The sequence below is a fragment of the Blennius ocellaris genome (assembly GCF_963422515.1).
Source record: "Blennius ocellaris genome assembly, chromosome: 5".
Lineage (NCBI taxonomy): Eukaryota > Metazoa > Chordata > Actinopteri > Blenniiformes > Blenniidae > Blennius > Blennius ocellaris.
The window spans coordinates 24,840,752-24,858,216 of record NC_137654.1 but is presented as its reverse complement, the minus strand read 5'-3'; the positions used below and the strand labels follow the sequence as shown (position 1 = coordinate 24,858,216).

The following is a 17,465-nucleotide window of genomic DNA, read 5'->3' as shown; positions in this document are numbered from 1 at the left end:
CCTACGTCGTCTTTTGACACAACAGGGTGTGTGTCACAATAATGGGAGTGCAGACTCTCATCTATTATCTTTTTTTGTTTATAACCTGCGTAAAAACGTAATTCTTGATCAAAACTGTTCTGAAAGATTTATCAATTTTAAAATTATCCATCCAGGCAAGTGTCACAAATATGTGTTTAACCTAAATGCTTTCTAAGCATCAACAGTGTGTTATAATGGTACGTTTTAGCTAAACTAATCCTATGAATGCATTACTTTCGTTATGTTCAGGGATTCTGGCCTTGTGCCGAAGCTTAAATGGCTTTGATGTAACTCTGTATTGTAGTCACGGACAGCGGGGCCCGTTGGCTGATTAAACTAACGGACGGGGAGCTGGACCAATAGCATTTGTGGGATTAGGAGCCGCTACTTTAGGCCTGATTAACTTTCTCGCCACACAAGACTGTGTTCGACTCTGCAGTCAACTTTGTATAATATAGAGAGTTTCCATACTTGTAATTGTAATTTAATATTTGTAAATAATTCGGAGGATGGTACCGTCTATGCATGTGTACATGATGTGCTTAAAGCTCCCTGGAGTATAACTAAACTCAGCCTTGTTCATTTCATGCACCCTTATCTTTCGCAATACATCTTTAGATCGGTTTTAGATAAGCATGAATCATTAAGCCGACGTGTTTTAAGATAAGGCACCAACTTTCAGGCATCAAAAGCTAAATTTATATTTTAATTCAGTTTCACAAAAATTTGAATTAAAGATATTTTTGTGGGATTCGCAACCCTCATTTGCTAATGTGTGCTAATTATGGGCTTCTGTTTTGTATAGTCTACAGAATGTTCAACAGATGCACATGTTACACGACAGCTTTTTAGGGTCCGAGCAGAGCTGGACAAGACCCTAGTGGAATGCAAGGAATTATTATTATGATGTCACTGTGACGTGTGACGACCTAAACGTGCTCAAACTTTCTTGAAAATTTGCGTACGCACCAGAAGCGGTGAACCACTTAAATATGTTTGGGGTCATTGTGCAAGTGTGTGGCAACGTGGCTACATAGCGCCCCCTACATTGTTTTCACATATGTAACATCTCCTACGGGCAAGTCCCACAAGAGGCGAGGACCTGTTCAACTGTGCTTGCAGCTTTAATTTTATACATTCTTCATTTCTACATTTTAAAATGTACAGATATGAGTATCAAAGTGGTTTGCAACACTGATAAAGAAAAATAAATGAGAAAAATAAAGCAAATATCAGAGTTTCCCTGTAGCTGTTTGACGTTCATTCCCGTTCGAGTTAAACCTGCATCATATTTCCATTATTACTTAAACATGAGACTTTTATCTGTTCTCACATCTAGATGTCAGTAGGACAGGTTACAATTTCTAAAGCTGCCTTCTGAAAGAGTAATTGAAGGCTTCTCTCTGTTATCGGATGTATTCAGTGACTGTGCGCTTGGCTGACACATAAAAAAAAAAAACTAAAGGCTTAAGGATTTGTCACCACTGTGATATTGCACCTCGGTGTTGGCAGAAAAGGGGTCGTGTCCCCATTTCCAAGACGGGAGTTACTGATGGTGTTTTCCAGACTGATGGAATCGAGCAGGAAATAAAACATGCTGCATAGTAGCACAGGAGTGCATTTTGGCCAAGTTTAAATTTGATTATCTTTTTTTTTTTTCAGTTTACCAAAAGTGAAGTGATATGAAATATGATTACTGCTTTAATATTCATATTGTATCAGCCGCAGTATTCATGATTGTTAAAGCAGAGTTGTAGTCTGTTTTTACCAACACAAATGTCGGTTTTTTTAATGGAAGAAACCCTCACTATTCTTTTCCATTCAATGAAATGCTCTTTTCTCTCAAGAGAGCTTCAGCATGTTCAGTTTTCAGTTGTATCTGATCCTGTTGCTCAGACTGAAACTATTGGATGTTTGTTTTTTTTCTCTCCCTGAAGCCTTGGAGCTGCACTTTCAGAAAAAAAGATGAATTGTCTGTGAAAAAAAAAAAGCAAATACTCTGTATCTCGTCCCTCTGCAACTGGAAGGCCAAAGTTGTGTCTGGTTTACTGTTCTCTCAGAAAAATCTCGAAATCATGAAATAGTTTTGGGTATTTTGCGCCAGCACAGAGTGTACTCTTGATAGTAGCTGGTGAATGAACTGTTGAGACTGTGAAGAGTCTCACAGGCTGATGTGACGGCTGGTGATCGCAACCAGGAGATTTACAGCTTGGCTGTTTGAGTAAATGCTCTGTAAAAACACTGAAGGGGCTGGAGACTCGGATCACCTGATCTCCAGCTGAACTATAAACAATCACAAATATTACAAATTGTCCTCTGATGATATTTTGATACAAGACACTCTGTGAAGTGCTGTCCTTTCAAAATCCCCTTTTTTTTCTTTTTTTCCCTGACAAGGACAAGTATGTTGTGTCCTGTATAAAGGAAGTGATGTCAGGTCACTTTAAACTGAGCCAGATGCACAAAGCTGTGTCTCGTGACTCATTTCAGGGATGGAGGATGTTGTAGGAATTAATATGTGCTCGAGTGCAAAGGGAGGTCGGAGGATGAAGTACGAAGGGCCGTGGCAATATTTGAACAAAAATATTCCTTGTGAGTCGGCCGGCTGCAGAGTGCTGAGTCAGTTTGTAATCTGTAATTGCCACGAGTCATCCTTCGTCTGCTGTGACCTCGATCTGGTATGCTTAGCTCGGGTTTGGACCGTGCACATTAAAAATCAAAAGAAAACATCTTCTTTTGCTGAAAACACAGTTAAGAAAACTGCACGTCAGTTTTTATTGGAAGCATTTATGATGTGAAAGGTTGTGTTTTACACCTTGGGGCCATGCCCGGAATCATTTTAATTAATTTGTGTTGTATTCAGCCTTCTACAGTGCGGGGTTGTGAGGGGCTGTAGCTGTTTCCCTGCTGACTCTTGAGTGCAGGCAGGGGACACCCTGCACGAGTCGCTCATCACATGCACTCACAGTCACAATTACACACAATTTAGAGACCTCAATTAGTCTCAAATATGTGATTTTTGTACCGTGTGAGGGAAAACACAGGGAGAACATGCAAACTCAACACAGAAATGCCATTAAAACTGGGCGTCCCCTATTTTGAACTGGAGTTATGATTATGAACTATATATTTCATGTGTGCAGTGCAATGAAGAGCTCTACGATGGAGCTGAAGCATTAGTCATGAGAGGGAAATGGATTAGCCTTCAAGCAGAGTTCAATACCAAGATAGTGGCTGGCAGTCTCTCCTGTTTTAACCTTGGTGGTAAGATATCGAACACATGTCAAACAAATAAATATAAATCACCTTAAATGCTTCAGGGAATGCGTCAGGAGCTGCATTCTACAGAGCTGCCAAGTAATTGGTGATTAAACCACATAATTAACACACACACATACAGTGTGGGTGTATAAAAAGGCATGTTGAGCTCTTCTCTGTGTGTTTGTTTCCATTCTATTTGAGGGACACACTCACTCTGGTATGTTTACACACAAGGGGCACCTCTGGGTGGCTCCACTTTGTAAATGTGCATGCATGCACTGTCTGTGTGTGTGTGTGTGTGTGTGTGTTATTCATCTCTCATATGGGATATGTCAAAAGAATGAAGGGTTGTGTGGTGCTCTACTCATGTCTTTTCTAGGACATACCAATATATGATGCCCCTCGTCGTTCCTCGGGGCACGGCGCTCTACGCATAGCCAGGGTGGCTATTTTTATCTCATCATTATAAACGTCTCGAACAGAAACCCTCGCCCTGAAAGGTTCCTGCCACATTGCTGTTACGCCGAGGCCAAGTTGGCCACAGCTTTCTATCCAATTCTGCAGAAACGCACAGTGCTGCTTTGTTTCTGTGATTGTGCAACGTTACTGTCTCACGTCGTGCTCATTGTGTTTTTCTTTCCCCGTCTTTCAGTGCATGAAGAACCCAGCTCTGCTGCAGAGGACAGGTTTAGTCATTAGAGCGCTTTGCCACATCCAGGAAAATGTCTGGCTCCTACGATGAATGTGCCGTTGCTGACGACACCATGGACAGCTTCTGGGAGGTAAAGAAATGTGGATCTTGTGACACGCTTTCAATCCGCAACCCAAGCCTCACCCTCACTCTGGGTTTTGGTATTGATTCATCCCCAGAGATCAAGCCATTGCTGGAGTCATGAAACTGAGATAACAGTTACTTTTTGGAGGTTCTCCCAAAAATACAAATGTGATTGATTTCATAGGTGGAAAAACATCAGTGGTAAATGAGACAATCAGGAAGAGCCTATTGTTGGCTTTCGGTCCAGGTTTAGAACTTATTGTAACGGCACTTAATAGACATATAAGCAAGCAGACATCTCAACATCTAATCTAACCGTAATGCTATGAATGCTTTTTAAGAATGACATCATGATAAAAACCCCAATTTTGTAGCAGTATTGCAACTGACTTTGATGTCAATGGACATACTGATACATTTTAAGCAAAAGTAAGCTAAAGATTACTGTTAAATCATGACAATGAATGACTACGAATATTAACTATTCAAAAAAAGTTAAGAAAGATGTACAAAAAAACGAAGGTCAAAATAAAATAAAAAATAATAGATCAATGCAGCTGGTGCAGTGGAGCCATGGGCCAGTTTCAGATGCATACAATCATAAATCAATTTAATACACCTATCACAAGTTTTCCATTGATTGTATTAATAATAAAAGTGTCTCCTGACATCAGTCACAATATTAATTTGAACCTGAAGGGTGAGTCACACAATAAATGGGACATGTCTTTGAATGAGATCATTTATATGTAAGCGAAGCATTTTTTTGTTTTTGTTTTTTAATCATTTTTTTGTCTCGCCAAAGTGGCCAATAGATTCAATTTCTTTTAAATGGTTATTTAAAAATACACAAGTGATAACATGTTGTAATTTTCCAAAATTGTATAAATAATATTATCATGGAACAGATGAACTTCCATCGTTCTCTAATAGTTTGTTTCTTTTTTTTTTTTTTTTTACTGCGTTCACAATATTTTCAATAGGAATCTGCTGCAGACACGTCAACAACTCTTCTAATTAACAAACGTTCAAATATCTTCTCCTCATTGAATGAATAGGTAGAGGTATTTATTTGAATGTGTGTTGCCGTAGCCTGCAGCATAACAACAAACACATTTTGCATCACGTTGAAGTGATAAGGTTTTAGAAATTGTGATTTGAATTTGGGTGTGGGTAAATTTGCTGAAATAAATTGAAGTCAATGCAATGCTCTTTGTGTGTGTGTGTGTGTGTGTGTGTGTGTGTGTGTGTGTGTGTGTGTGTGTGTGTGTGTGTGTGTGTGTGTGTGTGTGTGTGTGTGTGTGTGTGTGTGTGTGTGTGTGTGTGTGTGTGTGTGTGTGTGTGTGTGTGTGTGTGTGTGTGTGTGTGTGCGTGTTTGAGCACTCGAAACCCACCAAATTAGCGATAATGAATTCCCTCAGTACAGACTCTTCTTTGTGTCAGGGCTCTCAGTCACAGAGACTCAGACAAAGAGCTTCAGTCATCAGCTGCTCTGAGCCGGCCTTTCACCACAAGCACCTGCCTATAGCATCTGTATACTAGCAGTACCGCTTAGGTCAGCTTGTGGTTTATAAATGTTAGGAGGATGCATTATTTTCAGGCTGTGTCCTCAGAAGGGCATTTCTGTATTGTTTCGTTTTTTTCTTGCACCGTGGATAGGAAGCGCAGCCATGCTCAGTCACAAGAACAAACACGAGAGCTCAGGTGTGTTTTCATGTGTACAACCAGTCCGCCTACGCGTTGTTGTTCGTGTGACTTGGCAATCTGTCTCATGAGGCAAAACTCATAATGTTAAACACCTGTCCTGCAGCTTCCCTGCAGCTCTCATCCTCATCAGGTCCCGACACACGCATGCTCGCGTCGGGACCAATCACAGTGCAGCTCTGCAGCCTGCAAACATGTCAGACGAGCTCTGCGTGAGCTCTGTCTCTACGATGCTGTATATGACTGCATGCATTCATAGCCTAGATGCACACACACACACACACACACACACACACACACACACACACACACACACACACACACACACACACACACACACACACACACACACACACACACACACACACACACACACACGCACACATATACACTTAGTCTGTGGTATTTCTGTCTCTACCTCGTCATCCATCCCTGAGAATTTGTCTGACTGCATTACACCACTCAAGAGGATTAAAGCAGTCACAGTTCGAGCTAACATACACACACACACACTCATGTACACACACACAAACACAAGCCCATGTCATTGCATAACTACACATGCACAGGCACGAGTAAACCCCCCCTTCTCTTACTGCCCTCCCTTCATCATGCACCATGAGCTCACGCCCCCTGCAGGCACCAGAGAGGTGGAGCCACCCAGCCTGGCACAGCTCTTCTTTTAAGGCAGTCTCACTTAAGGTGGAAAACTGTGAAAGAAATGAGTGAGAGGATTTTCTTTGGAAGACAAAGCTGTTGTGAATACTCGCATGCTGATCAGGCGAGGAGGACAAGACAACATGTATCAAACAAGATGCGCCTGGATCTAAAATTTGCATTTCGTAGATGTCTGTTGTGCAAATAAGACAACCTGCAATCAACAGTCAATTACAAGTGTACGTATTACTCAATAAATCTGTGCACATGAACACACCCACTATTGTTAATGAGCATGAAAAGGGAAAAAAAACAAAAACGTCTCATTTATTTCAGGGCTTTAGACATCTGTTAGTTTAATAAGCATAGAAATGAGCATTTGATGATATATTCTGTTTGTAACCTCCCTGATCAGGTTTATAGATCAGTGTGACCCAAAGTAAGAACTGATGCACAAGAGCACTCAAATGTGAAATTCAGACTAAAATCTGTTCTGTTTTTCGACAAACGTTCAAACATTTAAAATAAAAGAAGGGTTACACTTTTGTATTTGTAAAAATTCATAAATTACTTTTAAAGACTAACTAGTTTCATATAAACCTTTTTTTTCCCACATGTGAACATAACAGGCTTCAAACTTTAATTTACATTCACCTTTTTGTGTTTTTAGATATACTTATCACATGTGCAGGTAGCCTATATTGCAAAATATTTAAAGAAAAACAAATAGAAACAAATAGTTCATTTTTAGAACTGCCTGAAAATTTCAAAGAGAGCATCTTAAAATATAGATTTTGCTTATGGGGTTGTTTTTTTTTTTAAGCCATGTTCATCACAAATAAATTTCTGAAATGGCTTGAGTCTTTTCCTTTATATGTTACGAGTGTCAAAAACACTCGCAAAATAATCTTTATAAAATAATATCTTTTGACAAATACTGTAACCTTTGGCACATACGCGTGCATTTTGTGAGGTTTAATGTTCTGTGGGTTTCACTCCTTCAGTGACTTTTCTCTGTTCTCAGGTGGGGAATTATAAACGTGCTGTCAAGAGATTCAATGACGGCCATCAGCTCTGCAATGACCTGATGAACTGCCTGGGCGAGCGTGCCAAGATAGAAAAGGCCTACGGCGATCAGCTAACTGCCTGGTCCAAGAGATGGAGGCAACTCATTGAGAAAGGTCAGCCGATGTAGAAGAAATAATATCTTCGCATGTGAGCGCACCTAACGATGCATTTCAGTGTGTAATAGTTGATTGGGGGAACATTGCTTTGATTCTTGGATCTTCTGGCCCGACTGGCAGGCCCACAGTACGGCTCTGTCGAGAGAGCCTGGCTGGCTGTGATGACGGAGGCCGAGAAAGTGAGTGAGCTGCACCAAGACGTGAAGAACAACCTGATGAACGAAGACGTTGAGAAAGTGAAGAACTGGCAGAAGGAGGCGTATCACAAGCAAATGATCGGCGGCTTCAAAGAGGCCAAGGAGGCGGAGGAAGGCTTCAAGAAGGCTCAGAAACCCTGGGCCAAGAAGCTCAAAGAGGTGAGGAAGAGGATGGAGAGGAAGGGCTCATGTGTTTTATCTTGCAGTGCACATTTGTTTTTGTTTCTTTTCAAAATGTTTTTTTGTTGTTGTTTTTTTACATTGAGATTTCAACTAAATTGTGAAAAAGTAAATTAATTTACTCCTGAAATGATCTTGGAAAGTCTCTATATGTTAGAGAATCATCAACAAACAAATATTTTACCAATTATTGATGAATAAAACTCAAAATCTAAAGCAACTGGAAAATTTTGTTCAAGTATTCAGCATTTACTTATCAGATTTTGCTCATATTTAACTTTTAATTGATTAAATTGAAGCTGAAACTGCATGTTTCTTGTTTTCTGAGACTTCAATTTGCGTTGCTTAAACATGAACATTTGCTGAAACACTTTGATTATCCGAAGGTATCATTTGATTTGAATTATTTCAGTTGTCACTGTTCAAAGGGAGTTTTAGTATGGGAAGCACATTTGTTATTATTTAGGCATTTAGCAATCATTAGAACGATTTCTAAGAAATAGTTGTCTCAATAACTGGATTTGGAACATAAGTTTGTCAAAAAAGAATGGCAAAGAATTCACTGTCTGTATGTTTCAACTGAGAGTTGCGCCACTGGTTTTTTCTAGAAATAAATGCTGGATCTTCTCCATCACACTGCACCCACCATGATACTGGCGCATTTCCTCAACTTGAAGTGTGGTATTCCAGGCCAAGCAAATTCTGTTCAAATTACTAATGCATCAATTCCTGATTTTCTGCATCGGGAATCAAATATAGAATGATGCCACTGCACGCATGCAGTGATTGAAACTAATCGGATTAAATATTACAGATACATTTTTCCCTTTAACACACATTATTACCGTATATACAACATGTGTGCATAGAAATGTGAATATTTGAGGTGGTTATCCCATTAAATACAGATGTTTTTCTACAAATGAAATGGTGCATTAGACTTTGAAAAGATTACGTTGTATATAATGCTGTTCGGCCAGCATACATTATAAAGAGAGAGCAGATCCCATGTTCCTCCAGGTCATAATGGGTTAACGGAGGCTGTCTGGATACGTCTATCTAGGCCATTTTTCTATCGTATGAGAGGAATGAGGTCCCAGGAGATGCAAGCCTGGTTTTCTTTTCTTTTTTTATACACTTGTATTAAAGTACAATATTTTTCATCATTATCTCGCCAACTTTGGTATTCAACATCAAAATATGGTTAAATTTGTGCTGCTCAGCTCACCTAAATCTGCCACGCTAATTGAATGCTTGTGTTTGAACCTGCAGATGGAGACGGCTAAGAAAAGCTACCACATGGCCTGTAAGGAGGAGAAGCTGGCAGCAACCCGAGAGGCCAACGGCAAGACTGAGGCGTCTGTCACGCCAGACCAGCAGAAGAAACTCCACGAGAAAGTGGACAAATGCAAACAGGACACGCAGAAGGTGAATGTCGCGCTGCAGCTCCAGGAGAGCAGGGTGTCTGCGACCTGCGGCTCTACAGCCCCTCTGTAGCGGCTCCCCGAAGCTTACACAATACATCATTGAATTTGGAAAAAAAAAGTAATCTAATATTCAGGCTAAAACAAGGTAAAATGGCTCAAATATCCAGAATAACTAGAATTGTTAAAAATGGCTGAAACACTCAAAATAAACAAATAAACAAGCAGATAAATAGATACATTGAATTATATGGGAAGAATATTGAAACTAAAATGATTACAATGGCTAGTAAAGCTTTTTCTAGGAAAAGAAAGAAAATGAAAAAAAGGAAAGGAACTTAAAAAAAAGGGGGAAAATCTGCTGGTTCAGCTAAAACTGCTCCAAGCATTAGAAAATGAAAAGATACATAAAGTGGCTAAAGTGGGAAATTCCATGAAAAGGAAAAATCTGAATGATGAAAATAAAATGCTAATAATGTGATACAATATGTCTAAATTATACATGCAACACATGAATACAACCTCAGTCAACAAGGTTGCAGGCCTCTGGTTTAGAGAGACTAAAGACACAAAAAGCAAACTCTGTAGGTTAAAAGAAGTCACTTTTACACTAGTGTGCATGTTCGACGCATTCAACTAATCTGGTTTGGCAAATATCTTTCTTTCTGATGAAATAAGTCCAAGTCTGGACTCCAGCTGATGAAGGTCGCATGCTTAGCACTACGGCACAATCGCCTTAAAGTACACTTTGAGCCGCTGTACAGGTAGAAGTATCGAAGAGCACTTTCAATGCCACACGGGTCACTGTGTTGCTTCCTTCTGTTCCAGGCGAAAGAAAAGTACGAGAAGTCTCTGGAGGAGCTGAACAAGTGCACTCCACAGTACATGGAGTGCATGGAGCAGGTGTTTGACCAGTGCCAGCAGCATGAAGTCAAGAGGCTGACCTTCCTGAAGGAAGCCCTGCTGGACATCAAGCGCCATCTTAACCTCACCGAGAACCAAAGGTGAGTTGACCTGAAGGGCAAGGGTATCCAATATTAAATGGTCTGCTGGTGTAAATGCTTGTTAAAGCCTTTTTAGACGTTGTGTAATTGTCCCTATTGGGATTTACAAGGAGTCCTGTTTGCATTTTGGTCCAACTGTGTTCTTTTTCTCTGAATATATCTTCACAAGCTTGTTTCATCTGAACCTTCCAACTCGTATCCCCCCCCCCCCTCTTAGTCCATAAATTAGTCATTGTGTGGGCTACACTTGAGCAGGATGTATTTATTTTTCGTGAAACTATTCAAATAGATGAGATTCATTCGTCTAGTGTCACATTCAGCCCAAATTGATTAATCGCAAACACATGTCTGAAGCAACTCATGTGTTTCTCATTAGCAGATTCACAGCAGTAATTACCTGATGATTCAGGCAGTGAGGTTTCTGCCAAACTGCGTTTCATTCAGTCAGTGTCTGCCTGTCATATTCTGGACCGCCTGTGACAAACACTGCCAGGTGCCACAGCAAAGTGATTTTCAGGCTCGTTCAACAGACCCGCCGACTCTGTTTACCGTCGATCGTTCTGGCTTCTGAGTGTTCAGGGGATTGTGTCGTTGTTTGGACTTACTAATCTGTTCAGTCATTTTTGTCGCGGTTCTGTTTAATTAATTCATACAGGTTTGAAAAGTCTCCATAATAAGTGAATAAAAGGCAGTTTAAATAGTACCGGCTACATGATGAGGTCATCAATCAATTTAATGTTCAATCTTTTCAGTCGTTTTTTTTTTGACAGAAAGTCCAGTTTTAGGGGATCTTTAAACTTAGGTGCTGAATCTAAAACAAAAAAAGTAAAGAGATTAAGTAATACTAAGCTTGGCTTTCTCATGGAGTCTCTGTGTGGATGAAAAAAAGTAGGACAAATATAAAACAGCACCAGATGTACCGACTATCTCACTATCTGCTTTATCACTGTCTTTTTATATCAAATCATCAAGACTAAGGACCCACATGGAACACATAACTTTTAATAAAAATGTCTGCAAACGTCAACCATAACCTGCGAGGAAGCAAAAGACACATTCGACTCAGTTTGATTCTCCAGTTAAAGCTCCAGGCTTCCCTCCATTGCTGACTCTTCTTAAAATTTTAGCAGTAAATACAGAACTAAACCATTTTGATCATTAAATATATATATATATAGGAAGCATTTATAGCACATGCTAATATTCACTTTATTTAATCTTTACTTGTTTTGTACTTTTTCTTGCCACAGGTGAGGCTCTGACGACATGTCTTTGTTACCCTTGTTAAAATAAAATCTGTTTTTGAGCTAAGCACTGAATTGTGACGTGTTGGCAGCATTATACAAACATCAACTAACCTTCATAATTCACTTAAATTCAACTTTATTTATATGGCACTAAATACAATGCTGTTAAAAGCACCTAGAAATGATAACTGTGAGAAACCCAACAATCAAGAGCTGATGTATTTTTTATTGTTTAACTCAGCTGTTGAGATGATTATTCTTCTCATCTACCTGAGTTGAGAAATGTTTGTCAGGACCCACAATATCCAGCATACAGAGCATCTTCCTCTTTCTGCAGTAGCCGTTAACCTATAGATTATAAATCAGCTATTTGTAAAACACCAAAAATGGAAGTCTCATATCTACTGTATGCAGAACTAAAGGACTGTAATGAATTGACTTTAGGAACTAATGTTCTTGTAATCTCTTTCTCATTTCGAGATCATCATTAAAGTCCTAATTTAATTTTCCGTTCTAATATACTTACGTTTATAATTAAGCTTCTCCACCCTTCACAGGTGTCACGTGTCCTAAAAAAACTGCTCTGGCTCTCTGAATGTTAACACCAATTCAGTATGCTTGATTCTCCTCAACAAAACCCTGTGAGACATTACAGTGAAACATCAGGGTTTGTCTTTATGAAGAGCATATTCTCACCTCTCTTGAAAACACATTATAAGGTTTATAAAACTTTGTTTTTGTTTTCAATAACTCTGTTTGCAACTCATTCACTGTATTAATATATAATTCCAGGGCACACTGGATGGTGCATTGCCTCTTTTAATCTGCACCACATGGTGGTTATTTTGGGGAAAATGTGGCGACATAAGCGGCGAGATCCTGGTGAAAGACGGGATTATTCAGGCCACGTCTTTCAGCTGCTGACGACTTCAGCAGAAAATTCAGGGAGACACTTCAGTCTGGTCGTGACCCAACGCTGAATCTCTCTAAAGCCACCGTTTGAACGACACTCTGGGTTTTGATGCCAAATTGGAAGTGCCCTCGGGTTCCTTCTGGCACCTTCATTGTCGGCATTTGTTCCATTTTTCCCTCTCCTCAGCTATGGCACAATATACAGAGAACTGGAGCGCACGATCCTGGCTGCGAACACACAAGAGGACCTGAAGTGGTTCAGCAACAACCACGGCCCGGAGATGCATATGAACTGGCCTGCGTTTGAGGTGCAACATTTAAACCCTCTGACACATATACAACAGTGAACGTCTCTCGTCCTCACAATTGTTGTTGGCTTTTTTTTTTTTTTTTTACGTCTTTCCATCCTTTCACTCACCAGGAGTACAACCCAGATGCAGCTGCTGCTCCTCCAAAGAAGAAGAAACCAGATGGAGCCCCACCCACCCCAAGCACTGACCACGTGGCGCCACCTGGTGACCGCAGCAGGTCAGTTCAAGTAGTCCAATTACAATTGCATCGGTCACTCGCTTGAGTCGAGGAATCGTACTGGGTAGATGCAGCTAATATGCATTGATCACTGATGTCCCAAGGCACTTTCATGAATAGTTTTCTATATTTTTAACAAAGTTAAAGTACTGGGGGACCCAAATACTGAATCTCATCTTAATATTCAGCAACTAAATGTGTGTTGAGAGGAACCTATGGCACTTCTTAATATATACATATAGTTTTGCTGTAAATGGTATCTTCTGTTGTGCTATTGACGAGCATCGCAAGTTCAAACATGCAATAACGTGCAATCTTGTCTTCATTTCACACAGAAAGGCCCCTTATCCTCGATATTCTCGATGTGATGCAAGAGAACTAAGCCATAATATACATCTTTTAATGTCCTCAAATCGATCATAACAGCGATCATAACCATCAGTGTGTATTTTGAGGTTTTGCTCAAACTAAGCCTCAGGCTCATTGGTTCTGCTGAAGCAAGGACGACCAGAGCACTGTGGACAGTCTTCAGCTGCTGGTTCAGTGTCTTTACAGCAGCAGAACAGGAGCAGGATTAACTGAAGAGGAACTACGTAACCTGCGTGTCGCCTGAGGCGCTTCACAGTTCAGAAGCAAAAGACAAACAATATGAGCCCAAGAAAACAAAATTCAAACAAGCAAAACAAACTAGAACATATGGCAGTAAAAGCCAGAACCAATATGAGGAAGTTTTTGTAGAGTTTCCTTGATTCATTTGACCTTTTTCTCCAGATTTGTTGGCATTTCAACTTGAGCTTTAACAGTCGTGATTTTCTAATATTTTTTGACACGTTTCAAATCAGAAATAATTTTCTCTTCCAGTGTGAGCAGCTATGACAAGAACCAAGCTTACTCGACCGAGTGGTCCGACGACGAGCAGCCCGCTGCCCACTCCGGCAATGAGAACGGTGGAAACGGGAATTCGTTCGAAGAGGATTCCAGCACTGGGAAAGGGGTCCGCGTGCGTGCCCTCTACGACTACGACGGCCAGGAGCAGGATGAGCTCACCTTTAAAGCAGGTAAGCATCCAGAACAAGGTCCTCCAGGTTCACTGTTTCAGTCTATTGTCTTGAATGTTGTTTGGATCACAAGTTGTATCATCCGACGCAGAAGGATGAAAACAGGATGTGAAAGTCTTTATAGTACAGGGCCAGTGCAAAATGATCTGGATCTGTAAAATAGTAATAAGTAATAATCATATCTTGGCTTTGACCTACAATGAATTAAATCAGAAATGGCAGTTAAGGTTTTTTTTTTGTTTTTTGTTTTTTAATTTACAATTTGCAGCATCATCCTATGTTTTGGTCCAGCAGCCAGATGTTGCACACCCCTGGTCTTAAAAGGAAAACTTTCACCTCATTTCTACCCTGACGCTCTCTTCCTCCAGAGATTGCAGTGATTAGTCAATAATAGCCACGTGAAAGACAAATTACAGGCACTTACTACCAATTAAGACAATGTCTTTGGGAAGTGGTTTGAGCAATTGCTTCAGAGCCGCGCAGTGACATGACTGACCATCGAAAGAGATACTCTGCTCTTCAATAAAAGTAAAATAAAAAAACATTCTGAAGAAGCCTCAACTGCACATGTTTATTTTGTTTCCCCCCTGGCACTCACTCAAAGTTTGAGCTCAGGTACTTTTGAATATTCTCCATGCTGTACAGCAATGTCTGGAGGCAGGCTTCAACGGATTCTGGAAAATACGTGCAAACAAGTGATTCAGAGGAGGTTTTTTTTGTTGAAATTGCCCTGTGGAGGTTTCTTATGAACAAACACAACTTTTATTTGCTTCCAGTGCGACTCACCAAAACGAATGATGGATATTTTGAGGGATAACCAATGCGATGCATTAGCAAACATATATTTTCAGTGAAACTGGGTTTTTTTTCTGCTACTTTGCCATTCGATTGACACCTGATATTTCACTATTTCGCAGCTGTCACACGTAACATGCCATACACACCATCCACATATCTTTTGATTTGTTTTACTTTAACACGATTGGTGCAGACCAGTGCTCAATGGAAAGAAAAATGTAAATCTACTTGACTTAAGTGCTGTAATTACTGTTTGCCATTATGTTTATTGTCGGCATAGTTGTTTGATGTTGATAACTGGAACAAATAGAGACCTGGGTCTCTCGCTGTATGTTTTATGTCTGGTGTCGTTAAGAAAAACTGATTCAACACTATCAGGTATAAGCACTTGATGGTGTTAACATTTTCTGTAGCTTTAATTCTTTTTAGATATTTAAACTTTCTGCCTGAGCATGTTTCTCTGAGCTATTTTAAGACTTTTGTAACTTTTTTGTAATTCAGCATATAGCAACATGCCATTGCAACATTACTTTCTAAAAGTGTGCCTCAGGGTTAAATAGGAACATACATGGTGTTTATGATTTTATAAGAGAAATACATTCTTATAGTTTGCAATTGTCTTAATGTTCAGCACCAAAGTTTAATCTTTGTATCTTTATGGCAACAGTTTGCTGTGGGCATCATTGAAGAAATGAAAGAAAACTTAATAAACACTGTGATTCACCCAATAAACAGCGAAAGCAATGCAAGCCTGAGATTCATACAAATCATATTAAAAAAAAAAAAAAAAAAACAATCAAGATGTGTACAAATCTGTATCCGTTCTGACAAATGTCTCCTCCCTCTATGCACATTTCACTGATGTGAGTGTAGTAAGTGAACGGATCTTTGCTTCGCAGGTGATGAACTGACCAAGACTGAGGATGAGGATGAGCAAGGCTGGTGTAGAGGTCGTATGGACAACGGCCGGGAGGGACTGTACCCGGCCAACTACGTCGAGCCCATCTAGTCACGTTACTGGACAAAGACATGCCGTTGGAGGCAGCTTGAACTGTCCCGTCCAATCGCACCGCACATAGCCAGAGACTTAAGAGCAACACATCCCCTCGCCCAACAGATGCGCCAAGCAGTCTTGCCTAAATAAAAACTTAGTAACCTAAAAAGACAATATATCAGTATAGTATATTTTATCCGGCATTCAGGGGTGGGTGGACTTACACATTTAAAAATGAAGAGCAGCAGTTATTCCAGTATATACACACTCAACTATAACATCAAGACAGTGCAGGAACACATTGCTTCTCTGTGTAGCTGTATTTAACATAAGATGCAGCTTGTTTAAACCTGCGGTATACTGCAGCCTGTTCTCTTTTGAAAAATGGGACGATAGTATAATCAGTTCTGCCCATTCAACAAAGAAGAGCTTCTCTAACCTGCATTGTGTATATACAGTGTGATGCCATTTTGTGTAGCATTTTTAATGCTGTGTATGGTCAAGTCGTCATTCTTACATCAGGAATGCTGTGTAGTGTTTAAAGTACCACAAACAGTATCCTTTATTTTTGTTTCTTCTGTTTTGTTTGTTTGTTTTTTTTCTTTATGGTTCAGTCTGACCTCTCTTTCAGTGTGTGCAGTGCTCTGTGTTTTTAACTGTTTCTGAACTTGCATAGCAGCATGCGCTATGCAAATAATCGCATTCCCCGAATCCCGCGGCCTCGTCCAAAAGGCCGCAACTTTGATGCAACACTTTCAACTACGAAATGCAGAGTTCACTCCTCGGCATCACATGCTTCTGGACATGCACATTGCTTGTGATTTTTACGAGAAAGCTTGTTGATGAACTGATTTTTATGTTTTGTTTTGTTTTTTTCCCAACATTTTCTTTATTTGTCCACGACATCATTCTTCATGCAAATCTTGAAAAGGGATTTGCAGTTTCTGTAGAAGCTTTCATTCTTGGTTCAGTTATTCAGGTCTTGTTTTAATCCACGACTGCTAACAGACAGACGATACATACACCCAGAGCAGAGTTGGACAAGTCATCTTGAGATATTGCCACTTGCAGCATTAGGAGGAGGGTTTTTGAACAATACCTGTGCCGGGAACTTTTCTTCCAGAGCGAAGGGGCCTAATGGAGGCGTGTCGATGCGTTACTGTGCAACAGGCTGTTTGTCTGAAGGTTGAAGCCTCTCCAACAGGACATGAATGTACTAGTGATTGGGCTTGTTATTAAAAGAAAAAACATTGTTCTCCACTGTCATTTAGAGCCCTGCCTATAGCTTAACGCACCAGTTATGTGGCCCCGTTTCCAGGCTGAGCCAAAGAATGACCCATTTCCCATCAACTGTTTTCTCTCTCCATGCAATAATTACACGTCACACGAGAAACAGCTTGAAGTGAAGATCAACCTGCAGTTGCTTCCCGGTCCAACCAAACTTCATTTATCTGCAGACCACTGCTCAGTGACACAGGGAATACATGTCGGCGGAAGTGCGCTGCGTGCGAGATGAGCCTC

At 40.2% G+C, this 17,465-nt stretch overlaps 1 protein-coding gene across 1 annotated transcript; it reads left to right on the top strand.

Moving 5' to 3' along the window:
- The first annotated feature begins 3,995 nt into the window (after positions 1-3,995).
- Positions 3,996-15,981, top strand: LOC308130806 (protein kinase C and casein kinase substrate in neurons protein 1-like). The gene is made up of 9 exons (XM_080497290.1): positions 3,996-4,064; positions 7,443-7,599; positions 7,723-7,958; positions 9,252-9,407; positions 10,232-10,407; positions 12,754-12,874; positions 12,988-13,094; positions 13,956-14,152; positions 15,850-15,981. The coding sequence occupies exons 1-9, from the start codon at positions 4,005-4,007 to the stop codon at positions 15,957-15,959; spliced, it is 1,320 nt and encodes a 439-aa protein (XP_080353416.1). The 5' UTR covers positions 3,996-4,004; the 3' UTR covers positions 15,960-15,981.
- The last annotated feature ends 1,484 nt before the right edge of the window (positions 15,982-17,465 follow it).

Excerpts from the sequence above, each read along its gene's own strand:
- LOC308130806 (XM_080497290.1), top strand. The coding sequence starts at position 4,005 with ATGTCTGGCTCCTACGATGAATGTGCCGTTGCTGACGACACCATGGAC. Across the intron at positions 7,600-7,722 it reads GAGGCAACTCATTGAGAAAG|GCCCACAGTACGGCTCTGTC; the intron begins GTCAGCCGATGT and ends CCCGACTGGCAG. Across the intron at positions 12,875-12,987 it reads TGAACTGGCCTGCGTTTGAG|GAGTACAACCCAGATGCAGC; the intron begins GTGCAACATTTA and ends TTCACTCACCAG.